This window comes from Neovison vison, chromosome 5, assembly GCF_020171115.1.
Source record: "Neovison vison isolate M4711 chromosome 5, ASM_NN_V1, whole genome shotgun sequence".
NCBI lineage: Eukaryota > Metazoa > Chordata > Mammalia > Carnivora > Mustelidae > Neogale > Neogale vison.
Genome location: NC_058095.1, coordinates 67,236,294 through 67,264,267, shown reverse-complemented (window position 1 = coordinate 67,264,267; position 27,974 = coordinate 67,236,294). Strand labels below are relative to the sequence as shown.

Genomic DNA, 27,974 nt, shown 5'->3' with positions numbered 1-27,974 from the left:
TTTTTGGTGTCTGAAGTTCACATTTATTTTCTCTTTGTCTACAGGTGAATCACAGAAGAGTCTGCTGACCATTATGCTGGGCTACTGTTCCTTTTCTTTCTTTTTCCCTCTTTTCTCCACATGTACATTTGCAACGAATTCTCAAGTGAGTCTCTTGGGAAGCACTGATTGGAGATCCAGCTGATGAGTCCTGCCTGCATTTTTAGAGTATGAAGATAGGTACTTGGTCAAGATGGCTCCCCGAAAATGAGCTTTGCTTAAAAGCTGCCCACAAAACTGTCCAGTTCAAGGATGACCCCAAGGTCATGTCATGAATGTTAGTTAGATAAAATCTGCAATAGTCTTTTGGCCAAAAAATGCACTAAGACTCCCTCTGGTTAAGATTTCTCTGGAGCATGACCAGCGCTGCCCCCACAGCTGCATCCACATCCTGCCCAAAGGACACTGGGAAGGGGAAAGCCCTCTGCACCTCCTGCTTTAGCACCTCATTCCTGGACAGTGCACTCCCACTGCCAATCACCCGTTTCACACCCCAATCCTTGAGCTGTTGAAATGGAAGCATGGAGTGCAGGTTTTGAACAATGCCCCGGCACAGAGCCCGGGTCACATGTCCCAGGGAGAGGTCAGAGGAGGAGATTCTGGTCACTGAGGCCAGCTGGTCCGGCAGATGCCTCTCGCCCAACACCGTTGGAGTGATAGTTAGGCGGGTGTCTCTCTGCTGTGCAGCTGCCTGGATCATGCATGAATACACAGTGGATTCTTCGACCTCTAGACCTTCCAAGAACAGAAAAGACCTGTGTGAGTTCATGCACCCTTGCTGTAGGCTGAGACAGTATAGAATTCCCAGTGAGCAGGGGTAGATCTACTTGTTGTTCACCCTCACTTGGCTGGCTGTTTCCTGGCTCAGTGACTCATGCAGCTAGCTATGCTCTGCTCCACACACCAGCTGGCTCTCTCACTGCAGACCTCAGCCCAGACTTCAGGGAGAGATCTTGTAGGTGCTGCTGTGAACACGAAGCATCCAACAACTAAGCATCCCATAACTATGCTCCCAAGGGAGGCAAATGCATTCACTGATCAAAAAAGCATCATCACAGCTACTATTAGACTTATCAGCAGAGTCCAAAAAAACCCAGGACCACAGTGCTGATCACAGTCTAGCCCAGCACTCAGCAGAGGCTGAGAACCACCAGTCTAGACCAATGCATTTCACATTTGAATATGTATATGAATCAATTAGGGATCTTATTAAAATGTAGTTTCTGATTCAGTATCCCTTGGGGGAGCCCTAAGATTCTGCAGTTGTTACCCACTCCTAGAGGAAGCCAGTGCTGCTGGCCCCAAAACTACACTTTTGAGGTAGAAGGTTCTAGACCGGTGCTTACTGACACTTAAGGGCGTAACAATCACATGAGGAGTTTTTATAAAATGCTTACCCCACCCCACCTTGTGGCCAAATCATCAGCTTTCTGCAGGCAGGACTAGGACATCAACATTGTTTCCACAATGTTTTAAACTCCTCAAGTGTATCCAGTGTGCAGCCAATGCTGAAAGCCACCACCCCAGTGTGACCATGAAAGTCTCCTCAGCAGCACATTTAACTCATACAAACTCAACTACATACACTTGGGAATGAGACAGAGAGAGAAAGAGGGAGAAATAATTTAAATATCATAGTCAAAATGTGATCAGCAGAACTCTGGTTCAACATGCCAAAATCAGGGCACCTGGCTGACTTGGTCAGTAGAGTATGTGACTCTTGATCTCAGGGTTGTGAATTCAAGTCCCATGTTGGGCATGGAGCCTACTTAAAAAAAAAAAAAAATGCCAGAATGAATATTACTGTCTTTCACCTCCCTCTAGAAATTCTACTAAAATCTAAGAAAAATCACATGCTTGATGAATAACCTAGCACATGTGTACAAGTATACAAATCTGTAGGACTGAGTCCTTGGAGAATCTGTTCAAAAGATATGCACATCATACTCTTCCCTTAGAAGTTGGACCAATTTACACTACTACTGAATGTAGAAAAGGATTATCTCTCCATATCATAGGAAACACAGTGCACTGAAAACTTCGAAAAGAATAAAAAAATAATATAAAACCATGAAACTAGTGGGAAAAAAGGGAAAGGAGATGAAAAAGAAAGAAAAAAAAAACGATCAATCAAATAGAAAGCTTTCAAATAGAAAAGCTACCTGGCTGGCTCAGTCAGGAGAGTGTTTGACTCTTGATCTTAAGGTCAAGTTCAAACCCCACATTGGGTGTAGAGATTACTTAAATAAATAAAAACTTTAAAAAATAGAAAGCAGAGGGACTAAGGAGATATGATGATTAAATGCAATGTGGTATCCTGAATTGGATCCTGAAACAGAAAAACGACATCAGTGGAAAATTGCCAAAACCCAAAGAAAGTCTATAGTTAAAAGCAGAAAACAATGAGCCATGTGCTTGCATGTCCTTAATAAAAATTCCCTGAAGAATGCTAAAGAAATGTTAAAATAAAGTGTTCTTCCTCACTGGGAAACATCTGGGCCATGAGAGGCACCTGAAGGAAGGAACAGATTAGCTGAAGGCCCAAGAGACCTGGTTTCTAGACCTGTCTCTCCATTCCTTGGCTTACCACCTTATTCAAATCTACTGGGGGGGATCAAATGCTGAGTTACCAAATATTCACATCAAAGGCTTAGAATCACAGACGATCAGAGCTGAAAAAACACAGAAGGGAAGGGACTTGCCAAGGCCACGTAATAACTTGACAGAACAGAGAACTGATGCCACTCTCCTAGGTCGCACCACCACACGATGCTTATTTAACAAGCAGTTATATCACACTTGTTATGGGCTACACATCATTCTAAGTGCTTTGCAATATAACTCATTGGATCCTCACAGTCCTTCAGGGTAGATCTGGGATAATCCCTTTTCAGATGAGGAAAGTGAAGAACAGAGGGTTTTAGTAACCTTCCCTAAAGCACAGGAAAGTGGCAGGGCCCGGATTCAAACGCAGACCACCTGGCTTCAGAGTCCCTGCTCTAAGCCACATGAGGGTGGAACTCATGTTTTTTAACTTCTGTAAGATAATGCAAATCTAGGGTATTCTAAATAGAGAGAGAGTTTTATTTTTATATCTTGTGCTTTAATATTTCCATATCTGGTTAATAAGTATAATGTCTCTTATCTCAACAACCTACTGTATTTGTATCTATATATTTCTTATTATTTATTTGTTTATTTATTTTAGAGAGGAGAGGAGGAGCAGAGGGGGAAACAGAAAGAGAATCCTGAGCATACCCCCTGCTAAGCACAGAGCCCGATGCTGGGCTTGATCCCACAGCCCTGAGAGCATGACCTGAGCCAAAAATCCAGAGTCAGACAACCAACTGAGCCACCCAGGCACCCCTATTTATTTATTTTAGAGAGAGGAAGAGACTGCACATGAGCAGGGGCAGAGGGAGAGAGAGAGAGAATCCTCAAACAGACTCCATGTGGAGCGCAGAGTCCTATGTGGGGCTTGATCCTGGGACCCCAAGATCATGACCTGAGCCCAAATCAAGAGTCAGATGCTTAATTAAGTGAGCCACCCAGGGGGGGACAAGATGGCGGGGTACTAGGAAGAGGCGTCTTTTCAGCTGGTACCCCAAAGTGAGCTGATTACCTACCAAAGAACTCTGATCACCCATGAAATCAGCCTGAGATCAGAATTATACACGTCTGGATCTCTACAGGGGCAGAAGACGCCAGTGAGCAGGTAAAGCGGAATGGGAACAGCGGACTGATATCGGAAGATAAACAAAAGGGGGAGGGAGCCACCAGAGGCAACAGGTGCAAAAGTAATACCCCGATACGAGCGAGAGTGCCCTGCGTCTGGGGACCAGCATTAACTCGGAGACTGGTTGAAAGCACTCCAAAAGAGCAAAGGATCGCGGGGGCAAATTGTGGGAATCGGGGCGGCTAGGGACAGGGGCTTGAGTCCCCGGTCCCAGACGGCCTCCCCGGCGCGGAGGCAGAGAGAGTGCGGCGGAGAAACCGGCTCCTGGTCCCTAAGCCGCCAGCGTGCCCCAGAGCGCGGGGTTCCGGCTCCTGTGAGGGGATGGGAGCCGGTCTGCAGAACGCGCGCTAGCCCTACCACAAAGCTTGAGATGCGCGTGCACGTCGCTCCAGCTCTCCTGGGTTTCTAAGGCCCTGGGGCGCTTCTTGACCCGGGCCATTGTTTCAAAGTCTAAGCCGCGCGCCCGCGAAACTCTTCCCCGGACAGAGGCACGCAAAAGCCCAGCCTGCGGCTTATGGACCAGCGCCCCGTTCTCAGTGCCCCAGACGCGCGCCCGACCCACAGCCGCCTCTGAAAAGAGGTGCGCGCAAGCCGGGCACTCCCAGCCCTGGCCAGCGGCAAAATCTCAGTGTGCGATCGCTGCTTGGAACCTCTCTGGCGGTCAGGAGCTCCCAGACAGCCGCCACTGCCTTGGCTTTGGGGACGAGCAAAAGATCCTGCGCCCCCAGGGTCTTTAACTTGGAACCTGCACTGCCAGCGTCCAAGGGGGAATTTATTCAGCTTCTGCACCCAGACTGAGGCTTCTGAGACGGAGATCAGGAAGTGTTCCAGGGTGCACCTTGACTGCACCAGAGTTGATACATCCAGCTACATCTGTTCAGTCTTCTCCCACCAAAATGACTAGGAGGAGGAATGCCCAACAGAAGAAAAATACAGAGGATGGACCTTCCGCAACAGAGCTAACGGCTATCAACATAGACAATATGTCGGAAAGAGAATTCAGGCTAACAATTATCCAGGCAATAGCTAGGTTGGAGAAAGCCATGGATGACCAAACAGAATTGATTAGAGCCGAACTGAAAGCGACCAGACAGGATGTTCACAATGTTAGGGCGGAGCTTAAAGCTACCAGGGAGGAGGTCCACAATGCTCTCAATGAGTTCCAATCCAATCTAAACTCTCTCAAAGCTAGGGTAACTGAGACAGAAGATAGAATTAGTGATCTGGAAGACAAACAGATAGAGAGAAAGGATCAGGAGGAAGCCTGGAACAAACAGCTTAGATCCCACGAAAGCAGAATTAGGGAAATAAGTGATGCCATGAAGTGTTCCAACGTCAGAATTATTGGAATTCCTGAAGGGGAGGAGAAAGAAAGAAGTCTAGAAGATGTCGTGGAACAAGTCCTTCATGAAAACTTTCCGAGTCTCGCGAATGAAACCAGCGTTCATGTACTAGAGGCTGAACGGTCTCCACCCAAGATTATACACTCCAAAAAAACATCACGACACCTGATAGTCAAATTGAGAAATTATAATTGTAGGTATAATCTCTTGAAAGCTGCCAGGGCAAAGAGGCTCCTTACTTACAGAGGGAAGCCCATCAGAATAACGTCAGACCTGTCCACAGAGACCTGGCAAGCCAGAAGAGGCTGGCAAGATATATTCAGGGCACTAAATGAGAAGAACATGCAGCCAAGAATACTTTATCCAGCAAGACTGACATTCAAAATGGATGGAGAGATAAAGAGTTTCCAAGACCGGCAAGACTTAAAAGACTATGCAACCACCAAGCCGATACTGCAGGAAATATTAAGGGGGGTTCTATAAAAGAGGAAAAATCCCAAGAATAGCATTGAACAGAAATATAGAGACAGTCTACAGAAAGAAAGACTTCAAAGGTAACTCGATGTCAATAAAAACGTATCTATCAATAATCACTCTCAATGTGAATGGCCTAAATGCACCCATAAAACGGCACAGGGTTGCAGATTGGATAAAACGACAGGACCCATCCATATGCTGTCTACAAGAGACCCATTTCGAACCTAAAGATACACGCAGACTGAAAGTGAAGGGGTGGAGAAGCATCTTTCATGCCAATGGGACTCAAAAGAAGGCTGGGGTAGCGATTCTCATATCAGATAAATTAGACTTCAAACTAAAGACTGTAGTCAGAGATACAGAAGGACACTACATAATCCTTAAAGGGACTATCCACCAAGATGATCTAACAATTGTAAATATCTATGCTCCCAATATGGGAGCAGCCAATTACTTAAGAAAACTGTTAATCAAGATAAAGAGTCATATTGATATGAATACACTAATCGTAGGTGATCTTAACACGCCTCTTTCAGAATTAGACAGATCATCGAAGCAGAAAATCAATAAAGGAACAAGAGCATTGAACGACACATTGGACCAGATGGACCTCATAGATATATACAGAACATTCCACCCTAAAACAGCAGAATACTCATTCTTCTCAAGTGCACACGGAACCTTCTCCAGAATAGACCACATACTGGGTCACAAATCAGGACTCAGCCGATACCAAAAGACTGAGATTATTCCCTGCATATTCTCAGATCACAATGCTTTGAAACTGGAGCTCAATCACAAGGAAAAGTTCCGAAGGAACTCAAACACCTGGAAGCTAAAGACCACCTTGCTTAAGAATGCTTGGATCAACCAGGAGATCAAAGAAGAATTGAAACAATTCATGGAAACCAATGAGAATGAAGACACTTCGGTCCAAAACCTATGGGATACAGCAAAGGCGGTCCTAAGGGGAAAATATATAGCCATCCAAGCCTTGCTCAAAAAAATTGAAAAATCCAGAACACACCAGCTGTCTCTACACCTTAAAGAACTGGAGGATCAACAACAAATCAAACCAACTCCACACATAAGAAGGGAAATCATCAAGATTAGAGCTGAGATCAATGAGGGAGAAACCAGAGATACAGTAGAACGTATCAATGAAACTAGAAGCTGGTTTTTTGAAAGAATCAATAAGATCGATAAGCCACTGGCTACACTAATCCAAAAGAAAAGAGAGAAATCCCAAATTCATAAAATTATGAATGAAAGGGGAGAGATCACAACTAACACCAAGGAAGTAGAAACAATCATCAGAAGTTACTACGAACAGTTATATGCCAATAAGCTTAGCAACCTAGATGAAATGGATGCATTCCTGGAAAAATATAAACTACCAAAATTGAACCAGGAAGAAATCGACAACCTGAATAGACCGATATCTAATAACGAGATTGAAGCAGTGATCAAAAATCTCCCAAAAAACAAGAGCCCAGGACCTGACGGATTCCCTGGGGAATTCTACCAAACCTTCCAAGAAGAAATAACACCTATTCTCCTGAAGCTGTTTCAAAAAATTGAAGCAGAAGGAAAACTTCCAGACTCTTTCCATGAAGCCAGCATTACCCTGATCCCCAAACCAGGCAAGGACCATACCAAAAAGGAGAATTTCAGACCAATATCACTGATGAATATGGATGCTAAGATTCTCAACAAGATCCTAGCCAACAGGATCCAACAACACATTAAAAAGATTATCCACCATGATCAGGTGGGATTCATCCCTGGGCTACAAGGATGGTTCAACATTCGTAAATCAATCAATGTGATACAACAAATTAATAGGAGAAGAGAGAAGAACCACATGGTCCTCTCAATTGATGCAGAAAAAGCATTTGACAAAATCCAACATCCGTTCCTGATGAAAACGCTTCAAAGTATAGGGATAGAGGGAACATTCCTGAACCTCATCAAATCTATCTATGAAAGACCCACAGCAAATATCATCCTCAATGGGAAAAAGCTTGCAGCCTTCCCGTTGAGATCAGGAACAAGACAAGGATGCCCACTTTCACCACTCTTGTTCAACATAGTATTAGAAGTCCTAGCAACAGCAATCAGACAACAGAGAGAAATAAAAGGTATCCAAATTGGTAATGAAGAAGTCAAACTCTCTCTCTTCGCAGATGACATGATTCTTTATATGGAAAACCCAAAAGACTCCACCCCCAAACTACTAGAACTCATACAGCAATTCAGCAGCGTGGCAGGATACAAAGTCAATGTGCAGAAATCAGTGGCTTTCTTATACACTAACAAGGAAAATACAGAAAGGGAAATTAGAGAATCGATTCCATTTACTATAGCACCAAGAACCATAAGATACCTGGGAATAAACCTAACTAAAGAGGTAAAGGATCTATACTTGAGGAACTATAGAACACTCATGAAAGAAATTGAAGAAGACACAAAAAGATGGAAGACCATTCCATGCTCTTGGATCGGAAGAATAAACATCGTTAAAATGTCTATACTGCCTAGAGCAATCTATACTTTTAATGCCATTCCGATCAAAATTCCACCGGCATTCTTCAAAGAGCTGGAGCAAATAATCCAAAAATTTGTATGGAATCAGAAGAGACCCCGAATCGCTAAGGAAACGTTGAAAAACAAAAATAAAGCTGGCGGCATCACCTTACCTGATTTCAAGCTTTATTACAAAGCTGTGATCACCAAGACAGCATGGTACTGGCATAAAAACAGACACATAGACCAGTGGAACAGAGTAGAGAGCCCTGATATGGACCCTCAACTCTATGGTCAATTAATCTTCGACAAAACAGGAAAAAATATACAGTGGAAAAAAGACAGTCTCTTCAATAAATGGTGCTGGGAAAGCTGGACAGCTATATGTAGAAGAATGAAACTCGACCATTCTCTTACACCGTACACAAAGATCAACTCAAAATGGATAAAAGACCTCAACGTGAGACAGGAATCTATCAGAATCTTAGAGGAGAACATAGGCAGTAATCTCTTCGATATCAGCCACAGCAACTTCTTTCAAGATACGTCTCCAAAGGCAAAGGAAACAAAAGCGAAAATAGACTTCTGGGACTTCATCAAAATCAAAAGCTTCTGCACAGCAAAGGAAACAGTCAAAAAAACAAAGAGGCAACCCACGGAATGGGAGAAGATATTTGCAAATGACAGTACAGACAAAAGGTTGATATCCAGGATCTATAATGAACTCCTCAAACTCAACCCACACGAAACAGACAAACACATCAAAAAATGGGCAGAAGATATGAACAGACACTTCTCCAATCAAGAAATACAAATGGCTATCAGACACATGAAAAAATGCTCATCATCATTAGCCCTCAGGGAGATTCAAATTAAAACCACATTGAGATATCACCTTACACCAGTTAGAATGGCCAAAATTAACAAAACAGGAAACAACATGTGTTGGAGAGGATGTGGAGAAAGGGGAACCCTCTTACACTGTTGGTGGGAATGCAAGTTGGTGCAGCCTCTTTGGAGAACAGTGTGGAGATTCCTCAAGAAATTAAAAATAGAGCTTCCCTATGACCCTGCAATTGCACCCCTGGGTATTTACCCCAAAGATACAGATGTCGTGAAAAGAAGGGCCATCTGTACCCCAATGTTTATAGCAGCAATGGCCACAGTCGCCAAACTATGGAAAGAACCAAGATGCCCTTCAACGGATGAATGGATAAGGAAGATGTGGTCCATATACACTATGGAGTATTATGCCTCCATCAGAAAGGACGAATATCCAACTTTTGTAGCAACATGGACGGGACTGGAAGAGATTATGCTGAGTGAAATCAGTCAAGCAGAGAGAGTCAATTATCATATGGTTTCACTCATTTGTGGAGCATAACCAATAGCATGGAGGACAAGGGGCGTTAGAGAGTAGTAGGGAATTTGGGTAAATTGGAAGGGGAGGTGAACCATGAGAGACTATGGACTCTGAAAAACAGTCTGAGGGGTCTGAAGTGGCGGGGGGGGTGGGAGGTTGGGGTACCAGGTGGTGGGTATTATAGAGGGCACAGCTTGCATGGAGCACTGGGTGTGGTGAAAAAATAATGAATACTGTTTTTCTGAAAATAAATAAATTGGGAAAAAAAAAAAAAAAGTGAGCCACCCAGGTACCCCTGTATCTATATATTTTTTAATCAAATGACGTAATTGTAGACATTTCTTAAAAGGTTAAGTTACATCCAATACTAGCCTTCAAAGTCCTCAGTTTCACCAAAATAAGAACCATTACAATGCAAAAAACTTTTCATTTTCAAAGGATCTTACAGAGAAATTAAATATTACCGTCTCTTTCAGGGGTAAAAATAACAAGTCACTTCTGAGTAAAGAAAATACCAGTCAACTCAGTCAACGATTCATAGAGCCAACCAGTAAATATAGGGCTTGCCTAAAGATTCTGATAACTGGTTCTGCATCTTGAAAACCTTTTCTGACACAGGCAAAATAAAATCAGAGTTCTGTTCTTTTAATGACACATTCCTGAGGGGACCTCAGCCAAGGGGGCAGAATTCCCCTAAAATCCTGACATCCCTAGCCAGCCGGAAAGGACATGTCAGCAACACCTGTCTGCACAAGCAGTATGACCTTCCCATGTGCTCCCTACTACCTGTGTCTCACCTTGTTACTATGCTGAAAGCTTCCCAGAGTGACCGGATTCAGAGCTCCAACGTGGACTAGTGATCTCCCTATACCTGCATGGCTGACCAGAAATTTCACCTCTACCTCAAGTGCTTAGAAAGGGAACCTCTCCTGGAAGGAGGTTACATGTTTCTCTGCAAATGAAGAGCAGAGAAAGGCCCAATCTACTCTATCCTGACGAAAGCAGGAGGGCATCAGAGTTCTCAGGGATCCGTTCCAAGAAAGGGAGTCAGGAACCACTTGCCAGGAATAAGTGCTATAAGGATTTTATAATAATATAAAATACCAAGACACTCTTCACTCATCCATGTTTGATCATTTTATTTTCAGCTGTCTGTAGTCATCAGAAAGGGACAGTGACCTACTAACAAAGCAACCAGGGGGCAGAGGAAAGCCAGGGGACTAGTCAGTGTTAGAGGAGAAAGAGCTCCCTCAGAAAAAATTAAGTGACGGCAGCTCAGAAGATGAGAAGAAAAAAGCCTGCAGGCCCAGATCCCCAAAGAAGGAAGGAATGTGCTGGATCTGGGCAGGATCTGACACAGGAATCTAGAAGCTTAAATAACACAGGCAGCACCAAGATACTGCCACATCACAAGGACAAGCAGGGAACACATCACTGTGTGGGAATACCTTACCTAGATCCGTCATCCACTGTACCAGCATGTGGACAAATGTGGCCAGCACATTGCCCCCATTGAGTGATGCTGCCACGGCCAGGTAGGTCCTGTCAAAGTACGGAAAGTAGGTGACTGGAGTTGCAGGGTCTGGAGTCTGCGCTGGCTGGAATCCTGAAGGCATGGAGGTTGCCAACTGAACTGAGGTGCTGATGTTGAGAACTGGGATCCAAGGAAAGCAGAAGTTAGGCCTGTTGGCTGACTCAGAGGGCACAGGTCACAACAGGGCAAGGGGAGAGTATTCTGGTTTAAAAAAATACGTCTTCAAATTCTTTGAGACTCCTCCTTTTTGGAAGGTAGGGCCTAATTTCCCCTACCCTGTGAATGTGGGTGGGACTTGGGGGACTGGCTTCTAATTGAGAAAATAAGCAGAAGGGATCCTGTGCCATAAAAAGGGTCATATAGGGTCATAAAAAGGCACTGCAGCTTCTGTCTTGGATCACTTGCTCTGGGGAAAGGCAGGCACCATGTCATAAGCAGCCCTGTGGAGAGGTCCATGTGGCAAAAAACTGAGGCCTCCTGCCAAAAAGCTACGTGAATGAGCTAAGAAGTAGATCCACCAGGCCTAGCCAAGCCTTTGGATGACTGTAGACCCAGCTAAGCAACACCTTGATTGCAGTTCCATGAGAGACCTTAAACCAGACCATCCAGACACATCCAGATTCCGGACTCTCAAAAACTATGAGAAATAATAAATGTTTGCTGCTGGAGGCTATTAAGCACTGGGGTGATTTGTTACACAACAATAGACAATGACATATAGAGAGTAAGACCTCACTCAGTCCAAGTATTTGACTCTCTGTGGAGGTGTCATTCATTTCTCAGCAAGTGCCACCTCTTCCTTATATCCACGGTGTTTTTAACCTCCCTCCACCAGCAGGGGAAAAGCTCACAGACTCAGCATAGAGAGGATGATTTCCTGATCGAGGCCAAGGCCTGTGGATGATCCTAGAAATCTCTTTTCTTCCATGTCTCACAAGATCTGGCCAAAAAGCCTGTTCTTCTCAGTCTGTTGGGATCTGAAATAACGGAGGTCAGTGTGTAACCTTCCTACCTACTGGGAGCTTGGAAGCAAGAAGACTAAAAATAATCTTAGAAAACCAATAACCTTTACTTTCTGCCATATCAAGTCTTTCACCATGACCCTTTACCAGAAGCAACATGTCCTCCACCTGTCCCTTCAAGTGGAGGTATCAAGGATGGAGGCCAACCAACTTTGACCATGCACACAGAACAAGTGAGCACAGCCAGCAGCCCCAATCTGGAACCAGAGACTACAACCAGCTCAGTGAAGAGGGAACCTAATACCTACTTTCTTCCCATCTGACTAGCCCTTCAATTACTATAGAAAAGGCACATTTACATCCAGGCACAAGATAGTCCGTTGTTAAGGGAATAGCCTTTGATTAGAAAACCACCAGTGTAGAAAGAGCCAGGCTCTTTAGAGGCACCATTCCAGTGTGTCACAACTGCCCCACGAGAAACATATCATTGCCCTCATTTTGGATGGGGACAAGGGCTCAGGAAGAAAAGCAACCTGTACAAGGTGACACCAGAAGGAGAAGATGGGCTAAATTCTCACCCAGGCCAGTAGGCTGGACTCCAAAGACCATGTGAGCTCCCTGACATTTACACTCTGAGATGGTGTATTGGGATAACTAAGTGTCACAGAATAAATTCAGCACATTTTCCTGAAGAATTGATTTTAGTTGAAAATTTGGGAGAAAAGGTTTTGAACAACTTTTGACTTTAGAAGACTTTTTTCCATAAAATACGTGCAAACAAAATTGGCAGAATTTCCCTTTTCTCTTTCAGATAATTTTGCATTAAGAGGAATTACTACCCAAAACAACATAAAAACAGTCCTTGAAATGTTATTTCTTAAGACTGTCATGAAATAGGAACAAACTGCATAGAGCAGAAAGCTGGTCAGAATTTTTAAACTTAGGGTTGAATTGTAATAGTTCTAACTGATGGAAGAAAAAAGATGTGGTAACAAAGAGAATTCAGGTAAGATGAATGAATTCTCCATTCCCCTTGATAACAAGGAAGGGACTCCCAGAGTGGACTCACTCAGCCAGCCTGCGATGAAGATCAAATGAAACTCCCATCTTGCAACCATCCTGTTTGGGCAGGCAGCCCCAATTCTCCCCTTGTCCAGGGAGGCGCAAACAATAGCCCACAGGCCATATCCACCCTACCATGTATTCTTGTGTGGTCTAGGAGATAAGACCAGCATTTACATTTTGTTTGAAATAACAGATTTATTGAGATATAATTTGCATAATTCACCATAAACAGCAACCTTTTAAAGGGTATAATTCACTGGTTTTCAGTATACTCACAGTTGTACAGCCATCACCACAATCTAATTTTAGAACATTTTCATCACTCCAAAAAGAAACCTTGCACCTGTTAGCACTCGGGGCTCCGCCCAGCCCCTGGCAACCATTCATGTGCTTTCTGTCTCTACAGATTTGCCTGTTCTGGACTTTTCTTAGGAATGGAACCAGACAGCATGTGGCCGTTTGGAACTGGCTTCTTTCATTCCTCTCTTTCACTCCCATGTGTGGCATTTAAGCTATGTGGATATATCGCATTTTTAAAACCCACTTATCAGTTGGTGGGCATTTGGATTGGTTCTACTTTTTGGAATTATGACTTATCATGAATAATGCTGCTAAGAACATCTGTTTGAAGTATTTGTGTGGGCATGTGTTTCCAGATCTCTTGGGTCTGTACCTGGGAGTAGAACTGTGTAATAACTCCCTATTTCACTTTTGAGGAACTGCCAGACTATTTTCCAAAGGGGCTGCAGCATTTTACTATCCAGTAGCATGCTCCCATACTTTAAATGGCTGAGAAGTCAAAAGGAGAAGAAAATTTCATGACACATGAAAATTCCATGAAATTCACACTTTAGTGTCTATAAGTGAAGTTTTACTGAAATACAGCTATACCCCTATAAATTTATGCATTGGCTATAGCTGCTTCCGTGCTTCAGCAGAGCTGAGTTGTTAGGACAGAAACTATATGGCCTGCAAAGTCTAAAATATTTACTATCTGTCCCTTTACAAAAAAAAGTTCACCAAGCCCTGCCCTAGACTGTGGACTGCCTCCACCTTACTGTGACTCTTTTACACTGAATACAGAAAGACAGCACTCCTAATCAGATTGGATGGAACTTCCACTGACAACACATAATAACACAAAACCCGAAAACCTACTAATCTATTTTTTTGGTCATGGAGTTATACAGAAATCAGCCAACTAGAGTTCCCAACAACAGTTCCCTTACCTGGCCCTAAAGAGGAAAAGCGCAGACTGTGGTCAGGGACAGAACTTGGCTGGCTGGATTGTAAGCTCCCAGAGGAGAGGTTTCACCTATAGGAAGGAGGCTGTTTTTCATGTTTACAGCATAACGATAGACAGGATGCCAAGGCTGCTGGTTATGTGCGCCCCTTGGGCCCTCACACAGAGCTGGAGCTTAGGAGGTACTAGAAGAAGTCTAAAGAGCCAATAAAAGAAAGACTTACCTGCATCTGTCCTTTTGGCCATACAGGAATAGACGGAGGCCTGTAGGTCACCCAAGGCCACGCCCACCTGTGTCCCCTTTGGGATTTCAAACCAGGCATGGGAAGTTCTGCCTGCCACACTGCCAGCCTCCGCGATGTCTGGGAGAAGATGGACAGGAAAGCCTGAGGCCCTCAATCTGCAATCCAAAAACAGACAATGTATTCACCCGGAGCTGGATTTTTGGTCTTTGTTGTTTCCAGGAAACTTAATGAAGGAAAACACTACAGGATACACACACAAGAAGGGAGGGTAGAATCCAGTGTTTTCACAGAGGGCCTTTTCGGCTTTTTATAAACCATTAAAAATAGACTTGCATTTTTTAAAAAAAGAACACTGGCTTTCAAAAGTCTGGGGATTGGCCGTCCAGGGGAGAAAACAACCAGTTTAAGCAGGGGGTGATCAGGAAGAGTTAGATAAGAGCCAGATATCATCGCCATCCAGCCTTCTGTGTTTTGAACCTAACACAAACACTCTGCAAAGGGAGACAGCATTTCAGCACACAGTCACAGTCAGTTAGCACAGGCCATACCAAAGTCAAACCCAACAGTCTCCTAAACACCAACTGCATTCATCACTCAGGGTTAGTAAACAGGGGGCTATCAATTTTACAGAACATGCTAGAAAGTCCTTTACCTGAACTACCAGGTGCTTTTTGTTTTTTTACAGAGCTCAGAATTTAGACCCTGAAGGAAGTGAACTTAGAGGGCACTGGATTTCTGGATCTGAAAAGGCAAATGATTCCTTAAAATGAACTTTTGAAAGACATCCCTCAAGACTATTACTTTCATTTCTTAACCTTATTTAAGAATTTGTTACACTGACAGTTGTTCTTTGAAATCCGCAGGCTAGGTCTGAGTCACAGAGAACAAGGGAGCCCAACCTAGGTCTGGACAACTGTGGGGGAGCAGGACAGCATGGTGTATGGGGTACCCCCCCTCCAAGGGTTCACTCACAGCCTGGCCCACCCTTGCCTGGTGACTGGAACAGGCTGAGGGTCTTTGGAACCTGATTCCTGGGTTCTTGGAATCCTCCACTATTGTTCCCAAATGGGAAAGCCCCACTAAATTGCTTGCATTCAAGATTCTGGCCTTTACCCTGGAGCCAGCTTGCAAAGATATACTCACATCTCCAAGTTCCAGCTTTGGCTCTGAGTGTTGAAATAGCCCCAGCTAGCAGCATTCTGGTCACACATCAGGGATCTTGGCAAGCCACACAGCATGGCAACCACATAGTCATGGATGGTACCAGCAGCATCGTAGGACTTCAGGAACTCTGGGCTAGTTTTCATACCAAAAACAGTTCAACATAGTCTAATAGCAACTTGAAAGCATGTGCTTCACCTAGCTGCAGGCAGCGGACTAGACATGGCATAGCTGGGTGGCAGCAGGCATCCCACATGCTGTGGCTCCCTGATGGCCGAACCTCCCAGGGGGAGGCTCTCCCAGCCACTCAAGGCAACGCTGGCTGGAACTGGCCTTCAGGGAGTGGTTTCAAGGGAGAATATGCCATGCTTGAGAAAGCAGCACATCAGCAGCCCTGACCCCACCATGAACTTACCACGCAACCCTTGGCAAGTCCCTTGCCCTCTCTGCCTTTTTCTTCCCCACTCTGGTTTAGAATCAGATAACCAACAAGGAGCCCTCTGAGAAATGAAGCAGTTCTAGACAAAGTCTAGGTCTTGTGACCACCCCTGTGCCAGGCCACCTCACTGAGGGATGCTCCAGCAGGTGGAACGATACCAACCGGCTGGAGATAGACTCCTAGCTGTTCTCGTGTCCCTGGAAATCCAGCACCCGATTCAAAAATCAGTTGTCCATACCTGTTCTTCAAAAACCAGAAGATGGTTGCACAGCCAAACCCCGAGGCCACACTGAGATGGGACTCTGGTTGGGGCAAAGAAGCCAGGAACCCACTGCTACACCGGCCGTCCTGCCATGTGACCAGGGGGCTCACAGCTCCGGGCTCAAACACAGGAGAGGGCCCTCCCTCTGTCCATTCACAGCCTGGAACAAAGGAAATTACCAAAAACAGAGAAAAGAACAACTGACCGGCAGCAGCATGTCCTCAAGACCACTCTGCTAGTGAGATCACAGCATGATAATGCTTCACATATGCACGTGGGTTCTGCTATCAGAGCACCTGGGTTTAACACCTGGCTCCACCACCAAGGGTTGCATGACCCTCACCAAGTCACCTACTCCCTCCATTTATCCCACTTCCTCTACGTTCCCCTTAATTCATTTTTTAAAACTGATGGCATAACCCCTCCCCCTCCCTGTAAGAAAACAAATTTAGCACACTCTCAAGTCCCCTAGTCTCTGTCCTTCCACCCCTTATCATGATAATATTATCTAGACTTGATTCTGGATGATGATGGATATATTTTCTCTTTTCCCTTGGTCTTAGCTAATTGATTTTTAGACATCAAACTTTACTCGGGAATCTGGCCATCTTTACTTAATTTATCTCATTTATCTCTTGAAATCTGGATTTTTTTCCCTCTGCTCTTATTTAAATATTTTACCCCAAATTAGTTCCAGCAAAGTTCATCCTGTGGCAAAGCATCTAGAGGCCTATATGGCTCAGAATATTTTTTCATACCCTCATATTTGAAGGACAGTTGTAACAGTCTAGGTTCTAAGTTCCCTTTCTTCAATACTTAAAAATACTTTGTAGACTTGTGATAGATTGCCACAATTTCCTTGCTACTACTCCCATTAAGGGGTAGCGTTCAAATCCTCTCTCCTTAAATCTAGGCTGGCCTTGATGATTTGTGAGAGCAAGAGAATGTGGGGGGAATGATATCCTAGGACTGCCAAGGTCAGGTCATAAGATTTGCAGCTCCCACCAGAGATTCCTGGAGCACTCACTCTGGAGGAAGCCAGCCACCATGTAAGAAGTCCCACTACCCTGAGGCCACCATGGTGAAGAAACTAGGTGGAGAAGACACATGCAGGCATCTAGCAGGCCACTGTCAGCTGAGTCTAGCCTTCCAGCTTTCCCCACCAAAGCATCAGGCAGAACCACCCTTGAGCCCTCCAGACAAGTCTGTCCACTAGATGAATACTCCCAAGCAACCTGTCAAACCCACATAGAGCAGCTCAATCTGATACACAGAAGTAGTTCATATAAGGTATGATAAAATGGTTGCTGTTCTAAGTCACTGAGTTTTGGAGGTAGTTTGTTATGCAACAATAGAAAACCCAAATGTGATTCTATTGCATTTTTACATAGAATGTTGCTATTGAAAACTATCTAGTCAATCTGCTTCTATTCTTTTATATAGCACCTGGTCTTTCACTCTGTAAGCTTTTGGAGTTTTCTTTGTCTTTGAAATCCTTAAAAGTTTGCTCTAATATATCCAGCTGTAAGGTTTTCCTTCTCTCCCTCCATTGACATTCCATGGGCCCCTTTGATCCAGACTGTTACATCTTATTTTGTCACTTATGGTAAATTTTCTCCATTAGTTCTCCACACACCTCCTCCTCTACCGCTTTTATTTTTCCTTTTCTATATCTCCTAGTATTCAGATGCTAGTGCTTCTATTTGTATTTTCAATATCTCTCTTTTTTTAATATTTTCTACTTCTTTGTCCTTCTCTTCTTCCTAAAGTTGCATCTTTCACTCTCTAATTTGTTCTGAAGTTCTATCCATTCTGCTATTAATCCCAACTATTACACTCTTTATTTCAACCATTATATTTTTTATGCCTAATGTTTCTGCTTGGTTCTTTTTATGTTTTCTTCTTATTGTTTTTTTGCTAATATTCACCTTTCACATATTTTAGTATGTATGACAGGCTAATTTTAAATTCTTAGACTGTCCACTCTAAAGGTCTGGGGAGGATGGATGAGACCTGGGGTGAATCCACAGCGAACCCATCCCATCCTGAAAAACATCTCCTCAGGTCAGGGCTTCCAGTCTGCTCCCAGGATGAAACAATGTTTTGAGGATCCTTAGATTATAGGTCACCAGCCCTGTGATTAGGGGAAAGACTCCCACTTTTCTCCACTGCCTTGATTATGTTCATTGCCTTGAGTATGTTCATTAAGAACCAAAGAAAGAGACCTAACTGCCCCTCCCCCTGAGTTCCAGGCCATGAAACATCCATTCATTCACTCACTTATACATGTATGATTGAATGAAATGTATATTAAATATCTAATATGTATTGGGCACTGGTTCTAGTCCCTGAGAATACAGCAAAGAACAAGGAAAAGTCACTACCTTCAGAAAGCTTATATGCTAGAGATACAGAATATAAACAAGCAAATATGTAGTACCAGATACTTTTAATTGCTGTCAAGAAATATACAGCAGTGACAGATATTTGGAGGGTGATCAGGGAAGTCCTCTCTGAGGTGACATTTGAGGAGGGATGTGAATGGAGTAAGGAAGTGATCCAGAAGAATGTCTAAGGACACATACTGCAGGTAGATGGGTCAGAGCAAAGGATCTAGAGGATCTTGTCAGTCTCTGCTTGGTATCCCCGGCCAGTAGCCAAAAGAGCCATGCATCTAAACCACACTCAGTTTCACATGGGGTGAAGGGCTCCTCAAAGCAGTGTACCCCCACAACTGTATACTACATCTGTACTTAAACTTCGAGCTGCATTATTATCTCAGCTCTAAAGTTGAGTCTCTGCAGCTTTTTTTCAACACCTTTATCTGCTTCCAAAACTCTGATCCTTTTTCAAAAACAAATTTGGACTATTGTTTATTTTGTTTGTATTATAAAATAAATGTGGAGTTCTTACCATGTACAGGTATTGTTCAAAGCACCTGAAAAATATTGATTCATTGAATCTACATAGTAGCCTTATCACATAGGTATGATAATTATCCCCTTTATACGAGAAAAATGAAGCACAGAAAAGTTAAAAAAAATTGTCAAAGGTCACATAGATACTAAGTGGTAGAACCAGGATTTTCAGTATAAGATGTTCAGATATTACACATAAAGCCAAAGGCTTGGGTCCCAGTCCTCTTCCTGTCCTAGTTAGCCCTTGTGGGTAACCATCCAAATAAAATGTTTACACTGACACAACATATTTGGTTTGCTTTCATTGACTTCATTTTGTTTTTGTCTATTTTTTAAAAACAAATAGCACTACACTGTATTTCTTTTTCTAGGCATTGTTTTTATCATCCAACAAATGTTCTGGACTTCCTTCCATGTCAGGATATGTGAACGTACCTCCTTCTTGCTAACTACTGCATATCCTTCTGCAGCATGGGCACGCCAACATTTATTTCTCCATGCCAGTCTCCACTAGCATGACAAGGGGGCAAAGAACGACCATGAATGACCATCCTTATGCACATCCATATGAAAGTGATTTTCCTGAGCAGATTCCAAGTAGCAGAGCTGCTGAGTCATAGCAGTTCCCTTATTTTTAACAGGCCCCACCAAACTGCCCTCCAAATGGCTACGCTAATTGACACTACCACGAGTCATATTTAAAAGAACCAATCTTCCATTCCATTTGCCAACTCTTGGCATTTTCAGACTTTGATTTCTTATAATCCAGTGGGTGGAAAGTAATTTCTCTTGTAGTTTTCGTCTGTGCTACCCTAAGTACTAATGACATTGAGCATCTCTTCATATGCTTATTAGCCACTTGTATTTCCTCTTCTAGGAACTGCCCTTCTCAGTATCCTTTGCCCATTTTCCACAGAGCCATCTGTCCTTTCTTTGTTCTTGGTTTTTTAGTATGCACCCGTATTCACACAAGCAAACGTTTCTCCTAGTCGGCTGCTTGCCTTTTAGCTTGGTTTTACGATCCCCATTTCTCTCCTGCTATTACCGAGCCTGGAAATGGAGTCTACAGGCATAATAACCACAGGCCTCTCAGAAGACACTCTCACTGCCTTTCCTCTCCGCCCGCTGGCTGGCCTGTGCCCTCGTGGAAGCAATTAGCTCTCTGCTCAGCAAACTGGTGCCTGTCTGTGTTGACGGCCTTGAGTGTGCCCTAGAGAGTGAGGGCTTTGTCTGCTCGTTTCTATGTCTCCAATGAGGTCTAGCATGGAGCCTTATATATTGTAGGTACTGAAGCCAAACACATCTATGGCCACCATTAAAACACAGTGACTTGCTCCCAAGTATGATTCACTCAACTCTGCTAAGCAAGTATTACCATTGTCAAAGAGTGGCTTCCCTCCTTCCCAGAAGCAGAAAACAAAACAAGGAGGCATGTGGGTTGTCTCAATGAAATATTAAGCAGCTCTCTCCAACAATGTGGGCAATGGTTTGTGTGGTTGTTACAGAGTCCAGGAAACGGGCAGAAAGGGAGGTATATGACCAGACCACAATCTTTAGATCTCTGTTGTCCTTTTTGGGAAGGGTTTTAGTATTAAAAGGACATTTATCTCATTAATGCAAAATTAAGGAGTTTAAAAAGCTTTTACAAGCTTTTTCTAGATTCTTTTTCTAGATTCCCACAGAGAGGCCAGCTCTAACACCCTAATCGGCCTTCTCCACAAACTACTGATTAGAGCCAAGCAGTTCCTGTGTTTCCAAACAGTCTGACAACAAGCAGATAAGGAGGAGGAAAGGGGCAAGAGCTACTGCACTGGCTTCTATAGTCACCCAGGCCCTCTTGGGGACTGATCAAAGGATGCTTCAGTAGACACCTGTCACATTGCTGAGAGGCAGGTCACCACTCACTTGGCCCAGGAGAACTGGAATCACTAACTCTCCAGGCAAAAAGTAGTGAAAAAAATCCCCTTTACTACAGCCCCCAAAGTAGCCACCCATCCTGTACTTAAAACACCTGCAGTAAAATGTTGGCAGCTTTGAAGCTGGGTGATGGGTATGTGTCTGTTCATAATAATATTCTCCCTACTTTTATGTCTATATAGAATTTTTATAGTTTAAAAATGGCTTTTTTTTAAGATTTTATTTATTTATTTGAGAGAGAGAGAGAGAGAGCATGAGAAGGGAGAGGTCAGAGGGAGAAGCAGACTCCCTGTTGAGCAGGGAGCCTGATGTGGGACTCAATCCCGGGACTCCAGGATCATGACCTAAGCCAAAAGCAGTTGCTTAACCAACTGAGCCACCCAGGTGCCCTAAAAAAGGATTTTTAATGCTAGCTATAAGGAACACATAACATTCAAGGAAGTTGGACATTCTTTTGGGAAGTTCCTCTCTTCACTGAGCAACTGCACCATCCTGCAACACTGGTCCTTCTAGAGGCCTTTAAGAGCTCAGTGTCTAAAATCAGACCAACCTGGGTTCAAAAGCTGGAGTCACCACTTGCTGCCATATGACCCTGAGCCTATGAACCTCTCTGAACCTCCACTTTTCATCTGTACAATGGGGCCATTAATGTAACCTACCTCATAAAGATGTTGGGAAAGTTCAATGAGATCATATAGATAACACCCTTACCAAGCATGGAAGCATTTTTATTTTGCTAGCTTAATAAGTCTCCTCCTGGAGGCCAAACAGAACAGGTCACTGACCTCTGCACTATGGGAGACCTGATAGAAGAGGACCAACTAAATACTCAGCACCTGAGCCCATAATAAGGATGCCCTGAAATTTAAAAATCACAAACTTCCGTGATTATGGCAAACAACAAAAATTATGCCCAAATTCAAGTGTCCCCTGTGTCTTGGCATCTCCCACAACTACACTAATATTTAGTTGTCTGCGCTGATGCTCTGAGACACCGACAGAAATAAAGAGAAAGCTGTGGAAAATCCACTCTGCTGAATCCTACAGAGAATCAGAGAGAACTCACTCTTCCCTCACCCTGTTTATGGACAGAGCGTGAGTGGAGAGTTCGCTTACTCATTACACATTTGTACAAGAAAGGGTACACACAAAATGCAAGAGGCAGCATAAGCCATTTTGTTCACACTGCAGGGTGACCTGTTACTTCAGAGGAGAGCCCTCCGCAGCACTCTGCTATCCCACAGTGATTGCTAGGAGCACATGATCACCCCCAGAGCCCAGCATACCTTGGCCTGTTTTCCAAAACATGACTCCATGCATTTGTCCTGACACTCCAATGCCACAAACTTCCTGGAGCAGCTGCCGAGGAAGAGCAGCAAGGCACTCATTTAGGGCTTGGATGATTCTGCTCACATCCTGCTCCTGCCCCTGTAAACAGAACAGGACACATTGGGCAGGGGCACACAGACAGGGGGAAGAGGGCAGAGGCCTCAAGGAATTTCCTGGGTACTATCTGCCGAGCTAATTCCACTGGGGTCACTTCCAGGACTGCTCACTGGCCTCAGGGAGGACATGTGGGACTGAGGGTTCTCTACCACCTTCAGCAAGGCCTGGAGCAGGAATGTGGTGGGCAAGCTACTCCCTCCCCGCACAGGTGAGGTACTGCCGCAAATTAGATTCAGAAATGGCCAAGGCTCTGGCCTCTGCTGTAGGTGAGTCTGAGCTGAGGAAAGCATTGTATCTGCCCTGTAAGAGTGGACAGTCTCACAGGAAGGATAGGAAAACACAAGAAAGACCATAATGTAAGTAGAAGTTAAGGGTCTATCACAAGGGACACAGAGGTTCAGGATAAGGGAAGGATGGAATATAGCCAGGAGGAACCTGGAGGAAAGTTGTAGTCAGGAAAGGCCTAATGGACTTAAGCACTTTAGGACAAGCTCTAGCATTTTCTTCCATGTGGACTTTAGTTCATCCACATGGCAAACATTTCCTTAGTGCCTTTAGAGCCAGACCTTAGACTTGGAAACAAAACACCCACTAGGCAAGGTAGGCAAGGAGATAACCCCAAGAATACCTGGGCAGAGCCCCAGGGAGATGGTCCATATGAGGGGCTGGTGGGAGATGAAGCTATAAAAGAAGAGAGGCTGAGCCCAGTGGGGGACCTCAAGACCCAGGGTGAGAGGCTCCTCCTAAAGCCCTCCCCTTGGGCTTTCTGAATAGGACAGTATCATCATCAGAAGGTTAATTAGGCAATGGTATAAGCTACCCAGAGAGAGACTGGTAGTATAGAGAGATTTGGGGAGGTGGGGGGTGGAAATGAGATTCAAGAACGTCAGGACCATCCTTTCCTGATTTGCCTTTTTTCTGATCTGCTGCCTCCTTAAGAACTTCTCAAGGCAGAATAACCTTGAAAACCAAAGTCATGAGAAATAAGAAGCTGTAAACAAACAGCATACTAATATCTATGAAGCAAATGGTCTTTGCGACAAATATGTGAATAGAATGCAGGATTTGAAAAAAGTTAAAGGTCTCTGGAGTCAGAAGCAAAAGCACATTTATGTATCTTAGAGATACCAAAATGCCAAAACCAATTAAGCAGTGTATCCAAATGGGTGGGAGGTACAGACTAATATAACTTTAAAAGTAGGTGACTCACACCAAAAAAATTTAGGTAGGTTCCATGACCATCTCTTCTTTTAAATTATGAAGTCCCTGTTAAAGACTAGAAATCAGACTCCAAGAACCCATCAATCCCAGGAGATGTCTCCATTCAGTAAGAAGTTTCAAAAAGCTAAGGAGGCCACCACAAAATATGCACTTGGAAAAGCAACCCAGATGACGTAATTGTTTTCTCAATGATTAAGTAGATTTTAAGAGACTCCACACCCAGTGTGGAGCCTAGTATGGGACTTGAATTCATGACCTTGACATCAAGACCTGAGCTGAGATCAAGAGTTGAACACTTAGCCACCCGAGCCACCGAGGGGTCCCATCATCAAGAATTAAACATGCATGTTTAAAAGAGTTATGCCTATCTGATTAACATTTTAAGGAAACTTAAGAGTAATTGGTATTTTAGATAAATTTACATGTTTAAGAAAATTTGGCCTAGGTTACCTTTGTAATTGAGTAACTGATGTAGATTTGCAATTGTAACTTCAAATCTCACTACTGTATATTTATAAAAGGATTTTAAACATATAAAACATTTAAAGTATACATCGTTATCCATTCAACTTATTAGATTTATAAGAATTATTTAGGTATTCTGAAAAGCTTTGGGTCAGGCAACTAGAGTACCTTATATACTTAAATAGAATATTGTGTAATGTTATATTTTATATTATATATTTATATAAAATGTATAACTAAGGTACTTAACTGAGATGGTGTTATTATTCAAAGGTCCTCAAAAATGATAGTTACATTTTTTGACTTACAAATGGAACCAGCTTTATGAGCTAAATTTAAAAACTTAAGAACTAGGGTTCTGAATTTAATAAGTTGAATACTTGTTTTTATTTCAACCAAAGTAAAATGTTCTGGCACACAAAAATTATCTCAAGGCACAAAATAAATTTATACTTAATAACTAGAAGGACCCATGGAAAACTCAGAAGAGAAATGTGGCTCAGCTCTTAATAAATGTCTGGTCTCTGGAGAACTAAAAAGCGCACAGTCTTGGAAAAGCATCTAAAGACCACAAGCCCCAAGATACCCTACCCAGGGCAGAACGCAGCCTTCTCCTCCTTAAGACAAACCCCTCACTTGCCCGTCAGCCTGCTGGCCTTGGGCAGGGGCAGTTCTAAGAATCCAAACAAGCCTGAACAAAGGAGCAGAAGAAAAGGAAGGTGAGGTTGGGTGGGATGGGGGAAGGAGTGCTAAGCGAGCACAAATCATTTCCCTGAGGCTGCAGCCCCAAATTTTAACAAGACTCTATGGCAGAACTGACTAGGCAGTGAGAGACCAACAGAGAGGAGTTGCATGGCTGTGCACCTGAACTGAGATGTGTTGGGAGTATAAAAATACATACCAGACTTCAGATTTAATATGAAAAAACACACAATTTATCTTATTAATAATTTTATATTAATTATTATATATTGAAATGATAGTACATTGGATACATTGGACTAAATTAAATATGCAATTAAAATTAATTTCAAATGTTACTTTTTACTTTTAGTACTAGAAAACTGCAAATTACAGGTGTGCATCACATTTGTGGTTAGAATTTCTTTTGGATAGTGCTAAAGAATTCCCACAGGATCTTGGAAGGTGTATCAACCCAAGACAGAGTAGCCACTGTTTAAAACGGGCCCAGGGTGGGTGAGTCGTGTGGGTGGGGATGGTGGAGGAGGGAAATGGGCCAGGCGGCAGTGAAGACAAGGGGGGAGTCAGTGCTCAGCAATTAGTTCGAGTTTCAATAGTGCGTGTGATCAGTGAGTAGCTCTTTGACAATGGGCATACCCACAATGTAACAGGATTGGTGCTGCCCCCTTTCCTTGGTTCAAAATATCCATCGCTCTACAACCAAATCAAATCCGAAAACTTCAGATCTGAGGAAGAACGCAGAAACTCATTCAACCCTCCTACCCACCAACCCCTCTTTACAAATGAGGAAACTGAGGCCTGGAAAGGGGAAAGTAGTAACTCAGAAAGGGTGACAGAAATTCCCACAAACATCAGGTATTTTAAAGTCACAAATACTTAAAAGCTACCAAGCTTGACTTTGGTGTATACAATACTTCCTAAGAGTAAAAAGTACGGACATAAGGAAAGGACAGAGTCATCAGGCATTTCTGTAGCTCAGTGGTCCTCACCTCAGGGGTAATGTTTGTCCCCAAGGATGTATTTGTCAGGATGGGGACATTTTGGGTTGCCACAACTGGGTAGAAGGATCTACTGGCATGTAGTACTTAGGGCCAGGGATACTGCTGAATATCCTACAATGCACAGGACAGCTCCCCACAAAAAGAATCATCTAATCCAAAGTATCAACAGTGCCAAGGTTGAGAAATTCTGCTGTAGATGAAATTACAGCAATACTGTTTGTCCCAGAGCACAACACAGATGTGGAGGATGCAAGGGGGCTATTCCTGGCCTCTCCTAAAACTGTCATTAGGCAGGTGTGGCACACTGTGTGCCTGTAAACACAGAACAGCCTGCTGCATGCTGTGGGAAGCCTAGAAAGCAGTTTTCAAGAAGTGACCCTATTTCAGGGCCCCTGGGTGGCTCAGCTGGTTAAGCGTCCAATTCTTCATCTCAGACCAGGTCTTCATCTTAGGGTTGTGAGTTCAGCTTTCCCATGCTGGGTGGGAAGCCTACTTGGGAAAAAGGAAAAAAAAAAAAGACTGGATCTATTTCAAGAGAAAAGGGCAGTACCTAACTCCACTCCCTGTAATCCCAACTCTGCTGCTCATCCCCACAGGGTAAGAGCTGAAGATGGCTCTATTTCATAGTCCATGTAGTGAAATAAGCATTTTCAAATACCCTGATGCCCCAACCAAAGTAATTTGGAGTCTATGAAAATGCAAAGTGCTCCTGAACTCTCTATCCCTGAAATGTTTCTGAGCAAGATGGACTCTGAACCCTAAAGAACTTAGATAAGTGCCAAAAGATTGTGAAAAACAAGCTCTAGGGAATGAGGCTTGTTCGTGGCTGGAAAGGGCCTTAGAGGTCACCTATTTCAACTGGGAGAACAAGCAAAGATCCAGAAAGAAAAAAAAAAGTCCTAAGGTTTCACAGAAAGTTCCTGGATATTAATTTCTATTGTCAATTAACTGAACATAGAGCTACCTTTTTCAGGGAACAGAATCCAGCTCTAAGAACTGATGATCTTTCTGAACCCACATCTCCAAACAGATCCCACTCTGGTGAAATTCTCCATTTCTACCCCGTAGCTTTCACAAAACACTAGTTTTAATATATAATGATCCATCCGATCTTTTCCTGACATTTAAATTAGCTTCTCTCTCCTGTCTGTGTCTGCTCAGTCCTTCCTCCAAGTGTCTCAGCCTTTGGATCCTGGTGTCTTTTGCTGACCAAGTGTTTCAATTCCCCAGTCCACATTCCATCCCTGAGGAATGAGAAAAGCCACTTACGCCCTGATTCTACAATCTTAGTTCCTGAGGAAAACCTATATTCTGCCCTGGGGAACAAAATGAATCCTGAACTTGAAGATACCGGATGCCGGCAGGTGTGAGGTGGTCAAGAACAAGAGGGAGGCCTGAGGTTACACGGGGAGCGCAATTCCCCCAGATCAAAGTACAGAAAGTGGAGGGCAGAGAGCACCGGGATAGAGCGCCATGAGCAATACTCCCAGAGGCCAGAGAGCCAGACGGTGTCAGCAGGTGGGAAAAGCTCCTGGGAGGAAGAGTAACGGATCACCGGGAGCTGCAGCAGGCAGGAAGAGGTCGGACAGGCTGGAAAAATCAGGGAGACTTCTTTGAAGAAGAGGGGTGTCGAGGAGGCCTCCTTTGAGGAGCGAGAGTGGCTCCCCGAGGCGGCGCAGCTCCGGGACGCTGCCTCACCTGGTGCCCTGCCGCCGCACTCTGGGCCGCCGCCTCAGCTCGCGTAGCCCGGGCACAGCTCGCCAGTACCACAAACCCGGACGGGTCGCGGGGCACGGCCTCCACCAAAGCCGTCTTCACAGACGTAGTACCTAGGTCGATACCCAGAGTGACCACCCGCGTAGCCATTGCCTTAGAGTCGCGCAGCTGACGTATGGGATACTGGCGCCCC

General features: G+C 43.9%; 1 protein-coding gene across 1 annotated transcript; it reads right to left on the bottom strand.

The window, feature by feature from the left end:
• SHPK (sedoheptulokinase) lies at nucleotides 1–27,974 on the bottom strand. The gene is made up of 7 exons (XM_044249239.1): nucleotides 27,764–27,974; nucleotides 22,517–22,658; nucleotides 16,372–16,555; nucleotides 15,677–15,829; nucleotides 14,513–14,688; nucleotides 10,938–11,138; nucleotides 1–774 (listed from the first exon to the last, which is right to left on the bottom strand). Exons 1-7 carry the CDS (start codon nucleotides 27,929–27,931, stop codon nucleotides 362–364), a joined length of 1,437 nt encoding a protein of 478 aa, XP_044105174.1. The 5' UTR covers nucleotides 27,932–27,974; the 3' UTR covers nucleotides 1–361.

Bases quoted from the DNA above. Each gene is read 5' to 3' on its own strand.
- SHPK (XM_044249239.1), bottom strand. From the start codon at position 27,931: ATGGCTACGCGGGTGGTCACTCTGGGTATCGACCTAGGTACTACGTCT. The intron at 16,556-22,516 runs GTATGCTGGGCT...CCTTTGTTCCAG, and splicing joins GTTTTGGAAAACAGGCCAAG to GCTGTGAATGGACAGAGGGA. The intron at 11,139-14,512 runs GTAAGTCTTTCT...CTTGGATCCCAG, and splicing joins GGCCAAAAGGACAGATGCAG to TTCTCAACATCAGCACCTCA.